The sequence below is a fragment of the Sturnira hondurensis genome, unplaced genomic scaffold (assembly GCF_014824575.4).
Source record: "Sturnira hondurensis isolate 20B ecotype Veracruz unplaced genomic scaffold, ASM1482457v3 Scaffold0013541, whole genome shotgun sequence".
Taxonomy (NCBI): domain Eukaryota; kingdom Metazoa; phylum Chordata; class Mammalia; order Chiroptera; family Phyllostomidae; genus Sturnira; species Sturnira hondurensis.
Genome location: NW_028086172.1, coordinates 1,581,809 through 1,600,936, shown reverse-complemented (window position 1 = coordinate 1,600,936; position 19,128 = coordinate 1,581,809). Strand labels below are relative to the sequence as shown.

The 19,128-nt window shown below is 39.9% G+C and overlaps 1 protein-coding gene across 1 annotated transcript in view; it reads right to left on the bottom strand.

Moving 5' to 3' along the window:
• Positions 1-19,128, bottom strand: part of CHM (CHM Rab escort protein) — a 146,526-nt gene that overhangs the window by 43,011 nt on the left and 84,387 nt on the right. Inside the window, exon 9 of the mRNA XM_037061878.1 lies at positions 1,625-1,702. Within this exon, the coding sequence (XP_036917773.1) occupies positions 1,625-1,702 (78 nt within the window). The remainder of the gene's footprint in view (positions 1-1,624; positions 1,703-19,128) is intronic.

Here is a 19,128-nt window from a genome sequence, read left to right as displayed (position 1 = left end):
ACAGAATTAGGAAGGCTCATACTGTGAAGAACTATATCACCCTGGCTGGCATAGCTCAGTGGACTGATCGCGGGCCTGCGAACCACACGATCGCGGTTTGATTCCCAGTCAGGGCACATGCCTGGGTTGCAGGCCAGTTCCCAGCAGGGGACTCACAAGAGGCAACCATACACTGATACTTCTCTCCTTCTCTCCTTCCCTTTCCTTCTAAAAGATGAATAAATAAAATCTTAAAAAAAAGATAACTATATGCCACCAAATACAGTAACCTTCCTAAGAAGGATATATATATATATATATATACACACACACACACACACACACACACACACACACACATTTAGAAGAAATTATATACATCCTTCCTAGACTGAACCACAAACAACTAAAAAACCTAAATAGACCAATCAATACAGAGGAAAGGGAAACAATCATCAAAAATCTCCCCAAAAGGAAAAGTCCAGAATCAGACGGCTCTACTAGTAAATTCTAGCAAACACTGAAGGGAGATGTGTCCTTCTCAAACTCCTCTAAAAATTTTAATGAAGAGGCATTACTTCCTAACTCATTTTATGAGGCCGACATATCCCTGATACAAAACCTGGCAAGGACAGTGCGTGCATGCGCACATACACACACCCCCCCTACAAACCAGTATCTCTGATTATCGAATAGAGATGCAAACATCCCAAAGAAAATACAATCAAGGATGTCCACTCTCACCACTGTTATTCAACACAGTACTGGAGGTCCTGGAGCAATCCGGCAAGAGAAAGACATACAAGGCACTCAAATTAGGAATGAATTTCTTTATATACCCTAAAAAAGTCATATAATAGACAGAAGTCAGTAGATGCTTATGAATGCATAACAAAATGGAAAATTTCAGGAGATCCTAAAATTTGATCCAACTGAACCATTTAAGTTTTAAGGTAAAAGATAATAATCAAAGACACCCTAGTGTAATTCAGACAAGAGCATATCTTAGTCACTAAATAATAAATCCCAGAAAAATATAATTTAAATGTGAAAACACACAGATAAATAGATGATGGTCACCTTTTTCAAAAAGCAGGGACATTCTAACTTCAATCCTAAAGCAGCCTGCAGGCCTGATATGGCTGTAAGAGAATTTAGCCTCAAATAACAGGGCCGCGTAGTTTATGACAACAATCTACCTGAAAACTCATTAAAATCTTTTCTCTTCGAGTGACATGCATTATCAGCAGAGATTAATCTGATGAGTCTTTAGGTGCGCTCCATTTTTAAAAATGCAATAACAGAGGGCTTTGTTGTCATCTGATGAAAATCAATTAGAGGAGGTAAGGCCACAAGGAAAACGAAAATCACTCATCACCCACCCCCGGCAGCTGGAATGATCTATCTTCCATGCTCGGTTGGTCAGCAGCTATAGTCATATTGCAGGGAAATTAATTTAGTTTCTATATTCTGAATTCACTTTCCTTGTTCTGGAGGATCTAAACACAAATTACTTTTAATCAAGGTTGATATGTTATTAACACCAAGGAGGATCTTTGAAGAATCATTTTTTAAGAACTGACTTTAGCATTTTTCACCTGTGCTTGGGGTGTAAATATAGGAAGGTAACTTATATCACCCTTACTTTCTGGATTCTTTGTCCACAACAAGGCACTGCACTGAATGGCGAAGACAATAGATTCCACCAAATACGGCACACATCCTAGGAAGAGAATGACAAAATGAGAATTAGGATTCTTGAGTTGAAAATTAAGTTAAAATTATTTTCTTTTAAATATCTTTCATTTAATAATTGATCTCCCAGAAAAAGGACTTTGATAATTTATTATTTTTTTCTGCCATGGTATTAATGACTCAAAGGTAAGACTGGTAATATTTTGAAACATCGGAAGTCCTACTGCTAATAACACTATGTGGAAGCATAGAATTGTAACCAAACCAAAAGTACCCCTAAGGAAAAGTCAGCTATACCCCCCTCCAAACCACCTACTGACTAAGATACACAGGGTACAAATAGCACCAAGGGGTGATGTATGTGCCCTGGATGGTGTGGCTCAGTGGATTGAATGCCAGCCTGTTAATGAAAGGGTCACAGGTTCAATTCCCAGTCAGGGCACATCCCTGGGTTGTGGGCTGGGACCCCAGTAAGGGGCATGCGAGAGGCAACCACACGTTGATGTTTCGCTCCCTCTCTTCCTCCCTTCTCCTCTCTAAAAATCAATAAATAAAATCTTTTTTAAAAAAGAATGTGATGGCCCTGGCTGGTGTAGCTCAGTGGATTGAGCACGGGCCTGCGAATCAGAGGATCGTGGTTCGATTCCCAGTCAGGGCACATGCCTGGGTTGCAGGCCAGTTCCCGGCAGGGGACACACGATACATTGTGTGTCCTCGGCAGAGACAACCATACATTGATATTTCTCTCCCTCTCTCCTTCCCTTCCCCTCTAAAGATAAATAAATAAAATATTTAAAAAAAAAAGAATGTGATGTATGAGAGTCCCGCCACCTAAAAGAAGTGACCAAACACACAAGTGTGAAGGAGGAAACAAGGAGGGGACCCCTAGAGATTGTACGTACCATAAAAGTAAGCAAAAACTAAACAGAGCTGAAACTAGAGCAGCAAGCACAGGACACAAGCTGCAGAAGCTCTAAGGTATTAGCCTGTGTCACGAATCTAAGGGCTTGGGTTTTAATTTAATTGCTACCCAGGGGAAAGGGAGGTCTTAGGTTCTAAACAAAGCAGGCAATAGGAAAGAAACTATAGATACTCTCATCATATCTCAATCCTTAAAGGACTACAACACAGTTAAAAGGTGATGTAGAGAAAAAAATTCACTTACTACAAGAGGGAGAAAATAAAAACAAACTGTTTAAAGCTCTGGGTTGAAGATTATACCTCTGTATGTATCATCAGTAGTTTGCCCTCACACAGGCTGAGGGTTTGAAATTACATTACTACATGACCCAAGAAACTGTGACCAGTAATATACCATGAAAAGTGGCCTTTAGGAGCTGGAAAAGGCAAGAACCAGATTTTCCCCTAGAGCCAGTGGGGGAAAAATGGACCCCTAAAAAATGGTTTTGAGACAATATAGAAAAAATAATTATATCCCTGCTTTACACCATATTCAGAATCAATTCCAGGTAGATGAAAGGCACAGATACAAAAGGTACAGCTTCTAAAAGAAAATAAAGGAGGATATATTTAGGGGTTCGGGGAAAGAAATGTTTCATAAAGAAGATGCAGAAATTAAAATCAGTAGTTTAAGATTGTGAACATCTAGGAAACAAAAGAGATGAAAAGAAAAGCCATAGAGCAGGAAAGATACGTGCAAATATCTTATATCAGTTTGAATAACAATCTGGTAGTACCCAATGAAGTTGAAGGTGCACACATGTGCAGTGCATCAATTCTACTGTCAGTGATATTACAGAACCTACTGTACGTATAGACAAGAAGATGGCAGAAAAATATTTGTTGCCTCATTGTTTTTAGACAGCATAGCAGAGACCTTATGAGGAAAGATTCCGTCTACCTGAGCTCATGTTGGAGCTATTCCATCTACTGGCTGTATGACACTGAACAAGGTACTTAGCGTCTCTGTATCCTATTTTTTTAATGGGTAGGATGAGAATAATAGAATTTACCTCATAAAGGATTCTTCTGGGGATTAAATGAGTTAACATTAAAAAAGAAGCTAAACAGTACCTGGCACACCATAAGAATTACATGAGAATTTATTAAATTAAAAAAATATATATCTATATCACATGTGACCCAATATATCACATGTGACCCAAATATCCATCAAGGGAAGAATGGACAAAATAAAATGGGTTATATTCATATGTGTAAGAAGGAATTTACGCTGGCCCTAAAAAAGGTCTGGACTTTCTCCTCAGATTCGGGGAGGCGCTCTCTAAGTCCTTGAATTGTCAATCCTGAAATAAGTGCCTCGCATCACCAGAGTCTAACAAGGTGACCTCACCAGAGAGTCTTAGGGTGGGTACTAGCCATGCCAGACAAGCCAATGCGTGACTGAGGCTGCAGACTATGGGTCATGCACTGTCAGTCAACGTCTATCTAGTGAAGCTGAGATCCACCAGCCCCTTGGGCCAAGGGTCATGCCTGAGTGATGGAGCTCCGCTCAGAACTCTGGACACTGAAGCTCATGAACTTCCCTGTGGCCATGCTTTGTGCATACTGGAGACACACTGAGGCCAGAAGGGTGACACTGCCGCGGCCCGCCGCAGCAAGGGTGGTCGCGAGGTGAGACGAGGGACTTAAAAGAATGGAGAGGACTAAATGCTCTGCTGGCAAATGGCAACTTTATTCAAGGAACAGCTGTCTTATATACAAACTGCTAACGCCTGAAGCAAGACTGCAAGGAACTAGAAACAATGTTGTTTTTCAAAGTTCGTGCACTCCCTTAAGCTATCAAAAGGGCAAGAAGTTCTCATAACCGTCTTGGAACATGACACCTATGCCAAAATCTTGTTATATCCTTCAAGGCTGGGAACGAGAAGGTTAGGAAAATGTCAAGGTACCCGCCGGCTCCAGGGACCAGAAACCAAGTTCATCCACCATTTTCACAGTGGAGAACTCTGTCCTTGATCCCCTGTGGCCTAGCAGGCCCCCACATGACACTGTCCACACTGTCCTCATTCCACAGAGAGAGAACAGCTGGAAGCCCCACTTCTAGAATGCCCCCATATTCCAACCAATGCACTTCTTCCCATGACTGATTTCCGCCAATCCCCAGTGCCTGTAATAAAGCATAATTGCCACTGTAAAGTAAGAGCTTTAGTGAGGCCCAGGAATCCTTCTAGTGAACCATCAACACTGACGGCACTCGGGGAACCCCCTAAGCTTGCAGTTGGTGTCAGAAGTGTGGGCAGTTTTGTGGTGACTATACCCCCTAACTGTACAGTTGATTTAACCTCTCACATTCTATGATGAAATACTGTGAGCAATTTCAGTGAATAATTTACAGCCCCATCTAGCAACATGGACAAATGGCAAAACCATAAAAATTGAATGATAAGTTGGGGAATAATAGGTCCAAGGCAGTGATTTTCAACCTTTTTACTATCATGGCACACATATACTAATCATAAAAATTTTGTGGCACACCAAAACACACACTGTATTTTGGCCAATCTGATAAAAAAAACAGGTATAATTTTGATTTGTTCACACCAGACAGCTATTGTTATGTTGGCTGTTGTCATTTTTTCTATTTGACAATCTAAGGGAAAAGAGGTCAGTGCCCCTGACTAAATAGTCAGCTACGCATGATTTAAAAATTCTTGCAGCACACCAGTGTCCAGAGTAATATAATGTATAAAAAGTCCCTGGCCCAGAGTAATATAATTTATAAAAAGTCTCATAAGCTAGGTGGTAAAAGAGAAATGCCATATGATCTCACCTATAAGTGGAACCTAATCAACAAAACAAACAAGCAAGCAAAATACAACCAGAAACACTGAAATAGAGAACAAAACAGCAGTTACCAGAGGGGAGGGGGAAGAGGGATAAAGGGGGAAAATAGGGGAAGGGCCACCAAAGAATATGTATAAAGGACCCATGGACAAAGCCAAAGGGGTAAGTTTGAGGGTAGAAGGTGAGGGTGGGTGGGGCAGGGGAGCCTGGTGGAGGTGGGGGGGGGGGAATGGAGACAACTGTACTCGACCAACAATAAAAAAAAATAAAAAATAAAAAGTTTCCAAACTTACATACAAAATACTATGCATTGTGTATGTATACATGTGTATGTAGTAAAAGTGCACTGCAGGTTTGCATTACTCAGTTTCTTTTGAAAACATATTGAAAGCAAATACAGCAACATGTTAAGATTTGACAAAACAGTGACTGGCTACAGGGTTGTCTTTATATTATGCTTTGTACTTTCTGATGAATCCTTAACATATTTCTTAATCGTAACAAAAATATAAATTCATGGTAGAGATAATTGACATTCTCTAATTACAGCTAATGTCTTTCTAAATTGAATAATTTTAGTGGACATGAGGTAGGTTAGGTAATCATTTCTTCTGGTACACAACGACAGGAAATGAAGGTTGTTCTCCATCTAGAAAATTAGGATAATATAAGAAATGGCACAACAGAGCATACAGGCAAAATTCTACATGCTTGAAAACTGCACATTTTACCCCGGATTTCCCTTTCTGTTCATCTTGTTCACTAGCCACACACCAAATTACCAAACAATACATATTAACTATGCTGGTACACCTGGTATTATTTGAGACTCTGTACTTAACAGACACTATAGAGAGTCAGAAGAAAGAAGTCATCTTTCTTTTGGCCACAGCTACATCTCCCAAGTTGTATTCTGCCGATCCGTGGTCGAGAAGTACGGATAATCAGCCCACCCCCCACCGTGCATTTCCTGTTGATACTGAGAGAGATCATCTGCGCATGAAATATTGCTGGCCCACTACAAATAAATAGACTGAATAAGTTAAGGCCCCCAAATAGACAAGCAGTTTAAAAATATGGACCATTTCCATTTGCCTAGGGAAAGCTGTTCACCACGCGAGTAGGAATGCCAGTGTTTACAACCTCCTTACAAGCAGCTATAGATAAGCTGCTACCAGCTGACCTACAGAGCTTGTTATTTCAGGCAGACTGCTCCATGTTTACTTACTTACACACACACACACGGAAAAGAATTTTTAAATAGCTTTCCAGATTCCAAGAAAAGCAAAGGGATCGAGTTCACAATCAGTTATAAGTTGTATAAGGTTAATAACTCATAAAGTGCTATGTCATACGCAATTATGATTTTATCAAAACCATGAGAAATGCACTTAACTAAAATTATATGTAATTTTCTACAAGACCTTTCATTAAATATTACTGTTTATGAAACATATTGCTACTTTATCAAATATCCTCTTGTTTCAAATATTTTTTTTTCTATAAAGTTTTTAGGGTAAATGGGCTATCTGCCAAAGACACTTTAAGACAAAATGCAATAGAGGCATTTAAAACTATTTCTTTTAGTAAGTCATCAAAATTATCTTGTTTTCAACCACATGATTTATTAACAGTGGACATACACCAAACAGAAGAAACATGAATGTAAAGAATGATAAGAACTGCTTTGTGTGCATGACAATGAGTATCATACAAGAAGTCCAACAAGTCCAACAGCATGTGCCCTGATTGGGAATGGAACCAGCAACCCTTTGGTTCACAGTGTGGTGCTCAATCCACTGAGCCACACCAGCCAGGGCATTATGCTAAGTAAAGTAAGTCAGGCGGTGAAGACAAATACCATATGATCTCACCTACAAGTAGAACCTAATCAACAGAACAAACAAGCCAGCAAAATATAACCAAAGACATGGAAATAGAGAACAAACTGACAGTGACCAGAGGGGAGGAGGGGAGAGGGGTAGCAGGAGAAAAGTGAGAAGGGTCCCAAATGAACATGTATAAAGGACCCATGGGCAAAGCCAAAGGATGGAAGGATGGAGCATGAGAGGTGGCGGTGGGTGGGGCAGGAGAAAGTGGTGGTGGGAAAATGGAGAAAATTGTATTCAAATAGCAATAAACAAACATCATTTAAAAAAAGAAGTCCAATGGGACATTGTCATGATAATCTAACCTGTCATGTTAATTTTAAATGAGAACTTAAGAAGTATTTGTGATCTGGAAAGATCACTCAGTATTTACTCTAAATTTCTGCCCTTGCAAAAGTATATGCATATTCATTTTTCAGTGGCTTTTCCCCACACACCAGTCTAGCCTGTTAGTGGACATATGTGTTGTTCTCCATGGTGGCACGTGTTCTCCCTCACATTTATATTCTCAAGTACCTTAAGCCTAAGTGACAAGAACCAGTGGTTTGTAAAAAGTGTCAGGCAAACTGATGGGGTTAATGAAGACTCCTCCATGTCTTTTCTTACCAATCATTCTTACACTTAAGTCTTTTTTTTTTAATTGGCTGGGGGATGGCTACCTGGTAGCAACGGACCATTGAGGAAACCCTTTTTTTAAGTGTGTAAGAAGCACAACAGCAACAGTTTTGAAAGCTGCATGCAAAACTCAAAGAGCCATCATTTACATGAGAAGTAGGGAATTCTATGAGAAGCAAGGAGATAACCTGGGTGCACACTGGTCTTTTGGGCACACAGGCAATAAACACAACAGTACAAAGAATCAGCAAGCCGAGCACTAAGGGCTTACTATGCGCCAGCTGCTTTACACAGTGTGCCCTACACGTCTATGAGGCAGAGTTTCACGTTTTGGAAAATGAGGCAAAGAAAGGTCAGCTGACTTGCCCAAGGTCATTTCGCAAATGGTACTGCTGAATAAAAATGTAGGTAGCCTAGTCCCAGGGTCTTCTGTGCTAAAAGTCACACAAACTGCCTCACTCTCAGCACCACGTTTGGGGCACTGTAAAGGAAAGTAACATGGAGTCAGGTGGTCAGAGTTACTGTTACAATGTTCTAATTCCTGACAAGTTGCAAAAAATTAGTACAAACAGTAAAATAATTCCTCAATTTGTCCATATTTGTCTCTCAAAAAGCATATGTTTATCATCTATCTTTATATGTCAACTGGATTATGTGTAACTTCATTTTATATAGAACATAAACTCAGAGTAAGAATAACCACGGAAATACCCATCTTCAGAGTACCTATCAAATTATAAATACTTTGCAGTCTACATTCTCAAAAGTAATTTACCAAGTATATTGATAAGCTAGAGATTTTTAAATAGGGAAAATGCTGTCAGGAGAAGGCAAATGAAAACCTTACTACGGCATTTTGCAGGTAATAAAGTTCCACAAAGAACATTTTCTTCCAACAGAGGCATCTGCTAATGGATGACTGAAGTAACAAAGACGGTGACACCGTGGATAAGACAGTCACATCCCAACTTTGGTGTAGTTCATATCAGCCATCCTGGCGCCTGCAATGCCTAGCAAGACCTCCCAGTTCACCTACCTTCTACAGAGTACTTGGAGGCCTACAGGCAAAGAGTCCCATATATTGTATGGGACTATCTATAAGCGTACTACATATAGAAGAGTATGTATAAGTGTACCACCAAAAAAGAGTCACTACCAAAATACATGAAAACACTTTATCAAATGCCACGGAAGCAAACCAAACCAGAAAGAGGCATTACAAGAGAATTCTGAGTGACCACTGATCGCCTTCCCCATGCTTTGGTGATAGCCCTTGCACTGAGAAAGCACAAGTGTCCACAACAGTCATCGCGGACATCAGAGTTTCGGGAGAGACAATAAAGCTTCAGAGAGCACATCTGTCTGTCTGTACAGAGTATGACTGTGTTCCATAGTTGTTAACTGGACTTCCACATGTATTTTTATCAGAGTGTTATATTTAAAACAACACACTGAGTTTTCTATTCTGTTTACCCAGGGCCTACTGGTCTAAAAAAATGTGTGTGTGGAGATTATGTGTATGTGTTTCTGTAATACTTAAATAAACACACAATCACACAGGCACCCCAAAGTCTCGCTGTGATTGAAACACATACACACACGTGTGTATACACACACACGCACACACACAAACACACCGGTTTTAATATATATTATAGAACACATAGCATTTTGTGGGTTACATCCTTATATTGATATTTATAGCACTACATCATGTTTAATGGCTACATTTTTTTTTTATGTAGCAGTGTTTACTTACACTAACATCCCTTTTTGCTTTCTTTTCTGGGTGTGTGGTATCTTGTTTCTAGCTGAGAAAAGACAGAAGGGGAGTGATGGTGTGGTGGGTCTGAGAAGTGAATGAAGCATTTTTGCTGTTCTTGGTCTGCCTCCTGAGAATGCAGAATTGGACGACATATGAGGCAGAGCACCATGTCCACTGCCCTCCAAGCCAAGATCCCCTCAATGGCTCAAAATATTGTCATCCAACTTAGCATACACTTCCTACTAGCCCCAAGGCAAGTACTTTCTTAAGAGCAGGAGCTAAATAGGTAATGACTCTCACAGACCAATGCAACATTTACATTCATAACAATCCCAAGCCAGGACTTGCTATAAATTCATGGGATTTATTACTTACCAAGTTTTACACTAATCATCAAAAAACCCCTCAAATGAGTGTCCCATTACCACATGACCGCATTCACAATGATCCCGTAGGGCTCAAATGGAAGCCCTACCTGCTATTGGTTGTTGTGACAGAACCCAAGGTGACCTGTTTAGCAAGCAGTGATCATTAAAACTGAAAAGCCACTGAAGTCACATGTAGGAGGTAAGTCACAAAACAGAGGATCACACAGAGACCAGCTCTCGGAGGTGTTCGCGAATCAATGTGGATGGTGTAGTTCCGGTCTCAGACACTGCACTGATGATGCCTATCCTGAGTCTCCAACTTAGCATCTGTGAGACTATGTGTCAGTCCTCAAGACTGCAAAATGGGAATGATAAAGATACCTATCTCTTAGAGCCGTTGCATGCATGTTATGAATTAATGCACATGAAGTGCTCATCTTGTGCCCAGTACATCAAAAATATTCAATAAGTTATACCTCTTGTTTGCTATCACCTTCTATAGCAAAGGGGGCAATGATCACAGGCTGTACCCACTATGTGGGGTGTGTAGGCCACATTCCTGTGACTATGAGAATCTCCCTCCAAGTGTGCAAGGCCTAGTTGCTCCTAACATCATTTAATCAACTCTGACAACTGGTCAAGTCAGCCACCTTCCCTGAATGGAGCTGTTGATCTCGATAAGGACAAGTGCTGATGTTAACTTCTTTTGCCCAAACATTCATGAAACTAGTCCTACTATGCACCAGATGTAGTTCTGGGTACCAGGGACACACAAGTAAACAAGACAAACGTCCTTACTGACATATAACTTACATAGGGCATGAGAAAATAAATAAGAAAGAAAATTATTGGTAGTGATGTGTGTTCTGAAACAATGAAACAGGCTAATGTGAGGGAAGCACAGGGTAATCAACTTGAGAAACTGACATTTGAGTTGAGACCTGAGTGACCAGAAGAAAGCAACCACGTGAAGATCTGGAGGAAAACTACTATACACAGAAGAAAAAGCAAATTTGAAACCCTGGAAGTGCAAACTAGCTCCATATTTGGAGAAAGAGTGAGCCAGCCAGTAGGCTGGAATGTAGTGAAGAGTTAGCAGTAAAGAACAGAAGGAGATCCATGCAGGTGTTTACAGTGCAGACTGATGACTTTCAATTTTATTCTAAGTACAATGGAAAGCCATTAGAAGGCTGTAGGGCAGTGACAGATTTGTATAAAGATGAGCCTAACTACTCTGTGGATTATTGTCAAAGGGACAAGAGAGGAAAAGAGGAGACCCGTCGCATCTGCAGTAGACCGAGTGAGAGACAATAGGTAGTGGCAATGGAGACGAAGTATAGAGACTGGGGACATATTTGAGACATGAAGCTGACAAGAGTTGCTAATGAACTGGATGTAGCAAAAAAATGTCTTCCTGAAGGCAAGTTCAATGTAATTCACATATTCATAGGAGCAGCCTCTGCTCTGAAATGCACAACAATCAAACGTAACTGTGGAAGCCTGGTACAGTCTTCCTGGAAGGATGACGCTTGGAAGAGATTCTGTGGAAACCTTCCTCCTCCTGGGGTATAAAAATTATTACAGACAGCTAATTGTTAACAACCTCGACAACCACGGTCTCCTGACCATTCATCAAGATTACTATAGAATACTCTGGGTACTAAACTCTACAGCAAAGGGCACAGCATTATTGAAAATTCAAGAAACTATATGGTTCAAGTATCTGAGTCCAACGGGGCCTTTGATGCAAATTCCACACTCATTGAAAAGGTTGTGGGCAGATGGATTGCCCTTTAGGTGCTATTGTCGAATAACCATCATGCTTCCCTTAGAAAAAGCTGTCAAAAAACAATACACAGCCTTCAGAAAACTCACTCCCAGAAACTGTGTCTATTTTATAGATCTTAGCCATATATCTAGCTTCCTCTGTTCCTGGTGACATTCTGTAGATGATATATTCATTTTTTTCAGCTTTCCCAGATGTCCTTAAATTTAACCTTCTGTAGGAAAAAATCACAATAAAACTATGTATTGGATGACAGAAACAGATTTGTATTAATAACAGTACCAGGGCCCCTGAATAAATTAGCATCAATTATAGAATACAAGCAATCACTCAATCTTTAAAAATAAAGCCTTCTAAAAATATTGGGAGCCAATTTATATGATTGGGTCACACAACCTAGGATCTGTGACTACTGTTCATGTGTACAGAGGCTCCCCAATTTCTATAAGGGCCAAACCAAAATGCCAACTCCATGATTCTTATATATAGCCTATCAGAATGACATCAATAGAACTTTCTATGGAAAAGATTTGGTGTTTGCTGACCACTGTTTGAACATACAATTTACACTAAGCTCTTTTTTTTGAAAGTTTAAATTTTTAAAAATCTCTTCAATTACAGTTGACAAACAATATTCTGTTAGTGTCAGGTGTGCAACACAATGATTACACATTTATATCATTTACAAAGTGATCACCTCAGAGAAGTCTAGGACCCATGTGATGCTGTAGTTATTAGAATATTATTAACTATATTCCTGATGCTGTCCTGTTTTTATAACTGACAATTTGTACATCCTAATCCCTGCCCTTTTTCCACCCATGCCCACCCCATCCCATCTGGCAACCATCAAAATGTTCTCTGTGTGATTAAAAACTAAGCTAGTAATAAAACTGAAGTTTTCCGTCTGAACATTAACTCCTGGATCCATTTTGCTGCCTAGTCTCCAAAACTTAGAAAATAGGCATCCGTCTTGAACAAGAGCAATAATAACCTCTCTTCTATTTATAATATCCTTCGTGACTAAATCCAGTATTATGTGGGTCTTTTTGAATGCAGATACAAGAATACCCAAAGCTAATGTTTCCAGGGATCCTCGAGACACCTAGAAGCCTTTCATGGGTTGAAAAATACGTTGAGAGTCACCTTCTGGGAGAGGGTCACTGATGCCATTTTCTTGCCCTCTCACATCACCTCGTGAAACAGTCCTTCAGTTAACACTCTTTCCGGTTAGGTTTTATTATTACCTACAAGCTCTTGGTGTCGACTATATACTTTGGGAAAGAGCTGGGAAAATTACTATGCTGAATCTCCAATCATTTATATAAAAATGTTAAAATAAAGAAACAAAAACATCGAACACTGATTTTTGGGACAGCCTACTGTAAGTCTCCCCATGCAACTAAGAGTTCATTTCAAACACCCGTTCCTTCTTGCCCATGTTTAAACTAGATCTCTAAACATTATCCCCAACCCCATGGAGAGAGGACATATTTTAAAGCAGCCTTTGGTATGAAATCTTATCAAAGGCTTTTTGAAACTCTAAATGTTCACTGGCTCCCGCTTGTTCACACCTGATTTATCCCCCTCAAAGAACCCTGTTAGATGACTGAGGTATAATTACCTCACAAAAATTATGTTCTTTCCTCCTGTGGGTTATATGTTCAATAATTTTACCCTTCAGCTATTTATTACAAAATTGACTGTTAGGTCAAATAGTTAGCCTGTGTGGTTCCCAGACTCCTTCTTGAAACTATGCACTGTCCACACCTCCTCCATACACCAAATCAACCGATTTTCTTTAACTGCCCCTCCCAAACTAAGAGCCAACTCAGGACTGACTATCCCATTTTATTTTTTTTAAAGATTTTATTTATTTATGTATCTTTAGAGGGGAAGGAGAGAGGGAGAGAAACATCAATGTATAGTTGCCTTTCGTGCGTCCCCTGCTGGGAGTTAGCCTGCAAGGAACCAGCCTGCAACCCAGGCATGTGCCCTGACTGGGAATCGAACCACGATCGTCTGGTTCGCAGGCCCGCGCTCAATCCACTGAGCTACGCCAGCCAGGGCTGACTATCCCATTTTAAACTGACACAGTTCTCACACACAAGTGACCCAGACTTCTGTGATCCCAGATACTTCTGCATTTTTGACCTTTTTGGTCATGTATCTATTCACATAGTAAGATGAGATGAAGCATAGTCAACATGTGTTACAATTAGACAAATCCTAAGACAGGGCTGCGAGCCTTCTTGGTTCAAAGGTTAACAGTACTATTTTGGGACTGAAGTTACAGCTGTCAGCTATGGTTCATCTAGGCCTGTGAATAAAATTTCAAATTGCTCAAAGCAATCAAGTTGCTACTAGTTCCACAATAGATGCTAAGTAATACAAGTCATGGACTTAGCTCTCTGTTATGCATACAAGACAAATGATATTCTTAATTGTAAAAACTAGAGAGATATTAAAAACTGTATTATGTAGTACAGATGAGAAGTATTATTGCAAGGGAATTCAAAGGAGAGAGGTCAACACGTGCTGGAGGAAAAGGAGTTACAGAATGTCAAAACTGGAGGAAACCTTTAAAACAGCTAGACCAATTCCATTACAGAAAATCAGAGAGGTTAAACTAATTGCCTAAGAGCACACAGCTTCTAGCAACTGGAGGTAGTGAGGGGAAGAAGATCAGACAGTTGGGCCTGAGTCAAACCTTGAAAAGGAACAGAGTAGAATGTTGGGGGTGGAGACAGATTCTAAAAGGTGGGAAAATGAGAGAGAATGCAGAAAGGAAAGAATGTGCACAGATCCTGGAACAGATATTCCAACTGGGAATAACAGGAAGGTGTTGAAGGATAAAATGATTATGGAATGCAGTTAAAGGGTAGGCAGAAGCATCTGGATCTGATGTGACAGACAACACAATTCCACTGGACGGGACATGTCAGTGCAATGAAAGCAGATGACATTGGGTGCAGGGGGCAGCCACAGGGGTCATTAGCAGGAATCCAAGTAAGTGGCAAGTCCTGGACCATGGCAGAAGAGTGGCCTGAAGGAAGCCACTCCAAAAAAGTGAGGATAACATGGTAATTGGGACAGAAGCAAAGGTTATCCTCAGACTTTCTAGGCTGTTGATCTGTGGGAAGAAAAACACCACTAGAGTAGATAAGTTTTATGATCTCACAAGGGGTTTTTATTTTGATTTATTTTTTAAAGAAAAGCTACCACGGTGTTAACAACCTAGATTTCTGGCTTCTTTGAAAAAGAGAAATCTGGCAACACTGAGCCTGCAAACTGAGACCAATGGTTGTATAGCAGCTGCTTCCTTTAGGTGCATCCTGTGCTCAACAGTCCACCACGGTCTCTACGGCTTACTTTCTGTGACCTCCCTGTCCCCTGCTGAGTGGTCACTGCAATCGCTATGTGTCAGCTGGTCCCTAAGTTTTCTTCTGATATTTTTATTTACCTTGTCATGCATGTTTTAGGTTAAACAACTACTATTCAGGATGTTTTGCATTAAAATTTAAAATATGAATCTTTTTAACAAAAAATAAATCAGTCAAGGAGAGCAAAATGCAAATGTGAATGGAACTGATAGAATTCTGAGAGCATCCATTCATTTTTATCAACGGTAGAAAATATGGACAAAGGAAAGGTATGTGATGCTTTGAGGTGGCCACAATTTATTTTTCTGAAAACAAGTAGGATGCCTCCATTTCTTTTTTTTAAAAAATATTTTATTTATTTATCTTTAGAGGGGAAGGGAAGGAGAGAGGGAGAGAAACATCAATGTATGGTTGCCTTTCGTGCATCCCCTGCTGGGAGTTGGCCTGCAGGGAACTGGCCTGCAACCGAGGCATGTGCCCTGACTGGGAATCGAACCGTGATCGTCTGGGTCGCAGGCCCGCACTCAATCCACTGAGCTACACCAGCCAGGGCCCTCCATTTCAAATTGACTGTAAAAAGTAACAGAGTTATCTTGGAAAAGCCTCTGATTTTAGATTTATCTCAGCCTCTGCCTTTAGATTTTTAAAAAAATCTATGAGATGAGAGCCAGTGAGTGATAAATCAAAGCTTAAATGTTATCCTGAATTCCTCTGAGAATGATAACATATTTTATACTTCAGTTATATACTATTTAGTATGGAGATATTCTCTATACTTACATTTGAGATAGCTAAAAAGGTAGCAAAATGAAAAAAAAATTTTGAAAAACATGCAACAATCATGGGAAATGAATATCTAGAGCTGCCTAATGACACAATAATGACAATTTTCTTCATTCACTTGTGAACATGTGTTTATAAAAATTAGAGGACAAAAGAGAAAATGTCACTCTCAAACACACAATATATGATTATTATACTGCGCATTAATTTAATACAACAGTTTTCTAACTGCAAAAAGTCCCAGATTTTCTCTCAAAACTAAAGTTACTTGATTTGAATAGGCCCTGAGAGAATGCAATGCCTGACAGTACAAAACCATGGTCAGAACTTGTTTTTAAGTATCGGCAATGAAGAGACATGAGTGGTGGGGATCTACCATTTCCAAACCAGCAAATATAAACGAACACAAGCTCAGCAGCAAGGAACTTCCCATTTGTAATTCAAATCAAGGAAAACATGGAATCCTGTAAACACTTCCTGAGAAATATGAAGACTGATCTAATGAGATACGTTTTTCCTATAAGTTTCAAATATTAAACTGCCACTTCAATTATTTGTTTATAACAAGTTCAAGTACAATTCACAAAAGCAACATAATATCTGCCCAATACATTATTCAGATAATTGTGTGTGTCTGGAATATAACCAAGCTCTTTGATGCCATTAATCCCAAACAACACACATTTAAGCCAACAGAACTCTAACTGAATACTGTTTCCAACGATGAGTCAGATTTTACTGAGAGAGCACACCAACACTGTACTCAATTTCAACTTTGCCCTGGTGACATGAAATCGTATTACAGAGAAATTAATAGTTGTGAACATTTTTGGCTAGTAGCCCCTATCCTACATAGCCTTTAAAAAGCAATTTCAGTGCCTATCAAGGTAGAAATCAACAGTTGTAATTTTTTTAATACAGCTGCAAAACAATAGGACCCATTAATAGCTGAACTTTTGACAGCACTACTCATGATGATTTATGTGTTTGTATATAATTTGATTATTATATTAATTCTGCTGATTACTGCTTCAGCTAATAAAGTGAAGGTCACTTCCAAAATAAATCTTCATTATATTTCACAGAAAGTAACTGCTCCAACTAGTTGTTTTCTTTAATTAAAAACTAATATAACAAGAAGGAACACAGACTTAGGGGTTGCTGCATCTGCTGGTGCATGGATGCAGTGTTCCCAGGATGAAACCAGCTAACAGAAAGGGTCTCTTCATATTTTCAGAACAGAAGAACTATATTATACCTATGCATTAGTACAAATTTTCAAATACCAAGAATAAAAGCTGGACGGTGTTTAACGCTTCTGAATTTGGAAACACAGAGGATCTTGGAAAACACTCCCCAAATTCATAAATGTAAAAAATGGAAGGCGATGTTTTCATTTCTGAAGTTAGGTATGTGGGATTCTGTGTCTGAAACATGAACGGCGGGGTCATCACCTTAACCAGCGTTTTTCCGAAAGGTGGCAAGGGACCTTCTCTGCCTCTTAAGATAAATACTGGGCACCAGGCCCTGACATCTTTGGAGGGAGATCAGAGGAAAAATGGCAAGGGCTCACATTAATATATTATTCTCATTTAATCTATTTTTACACACAGAACACTCTGTGTCCTGGATTTAATGCTTCGTTTTATTATTTTTTTGAAGTTCTCTAGACCTTCAGCTGAGGTCCTATCATCAAAGGAAATGAAACATGATGTATTATTTTCCCACAAAGTAAAACAATCCTCAAACAGAAAATCAGACTTCAAAAGCCAGAAAGTTTGAACATAAGAAATTATTGGGGGACAGCGATGCCACAAAGAAGCAGGGAGCAATTATTTGTATGCTAACCAACGGCCTCATTGGCATGCTACACAGACTCCGCTCCTGATTAACCTGCTCATTGTGTCCCAGTGCTGGTGACTTTCCTTTACCCCTGAAGACCCCATCAAGACCCCTGACACAGTCCCAGCTCCTTAGAAAGCCCTCCCCTCAAATCTGCATAAGCTTTTGGTGTCACTGCATGTAAATGCCAACGTCCTGAGTGGCCTTCCTTGACCACCATGGCATCTGAGGGGCACATCCCTACGCCTGCCAGCACGCGCTTCCTGACGTATCTCCCTATCTTTCCTTCATAGTACATATCATTCTCTTCGATTATTTGTCTGCTGTCTCTCTGCCCAACACTCTTCAGCACCCCCTCCCAATCAGAGGGGAGTGGGTGAGGCTGGGAGGAGGTGGGGAAAGGAAGAAAAAATGGGGACGACTGTAATGGCATAAACAATAACATTTTTAAAATTTACATCTAAGACACACAGAAGTTAGTATAATGCAGTCTATACAGTACTTAATGAACTCTAATTTATATTCTAGGTTAACATATGATAAAACTGAAAGACCAAGTTCATAGTCAATGCTCCCCTAACTTTTCATGTAACAAGTGTTCATTTTAGGTTACCCACATCTAACATGCCTTAAGAGAGTGTAAGAGTGTGTGTGTGTGATAAGTGTGTGTATTCAGACAAAATGCATACGGCTACAAAAAAAGTAGAAACGTAGCAACTCTATTGGTAATAACAAGTACCATGAATACTCTTACTAGATTCCTCTTGTGATCAACAGTACATATTTGCAAGACACCTTCAAAGGCTTAATCTTTGGCTAAGAAAGATGTCTGTTTCAAAAGGGACATAGGCACAGTGGTTTGTATTTCTAATTTAGGAGTATGAAGAAATATAATGCTAGTTTTCATCTGTATTTGCTTCTGAAAGACGTAATACACATACTTCTGAAAGTCGTAGTACACAGACGTAGTACACATCATTAGTACACAATGCCACTGTGCAGGGGAAATTCAGGTCTAAACTCAAAGGAGAAAAAAGGCAAGAACCTAATTCCAGGGAGGGTTATAGTAGGCGCTATACTAGATTTCAGACAAGGGCAGTTCTGATCTTGGCACATCTGCCAGTGCCACAGGCACTGCAGGCTGACATTGGCTGGCAATTTAAAAAACTTCCAAGGTAAAAACACTCCAGTAAGAAGTCTGACTCTCAGCCCCAGCTGGTGTGGCTCAGTATGAGTTGAGTGGCGGCCTGTGGAC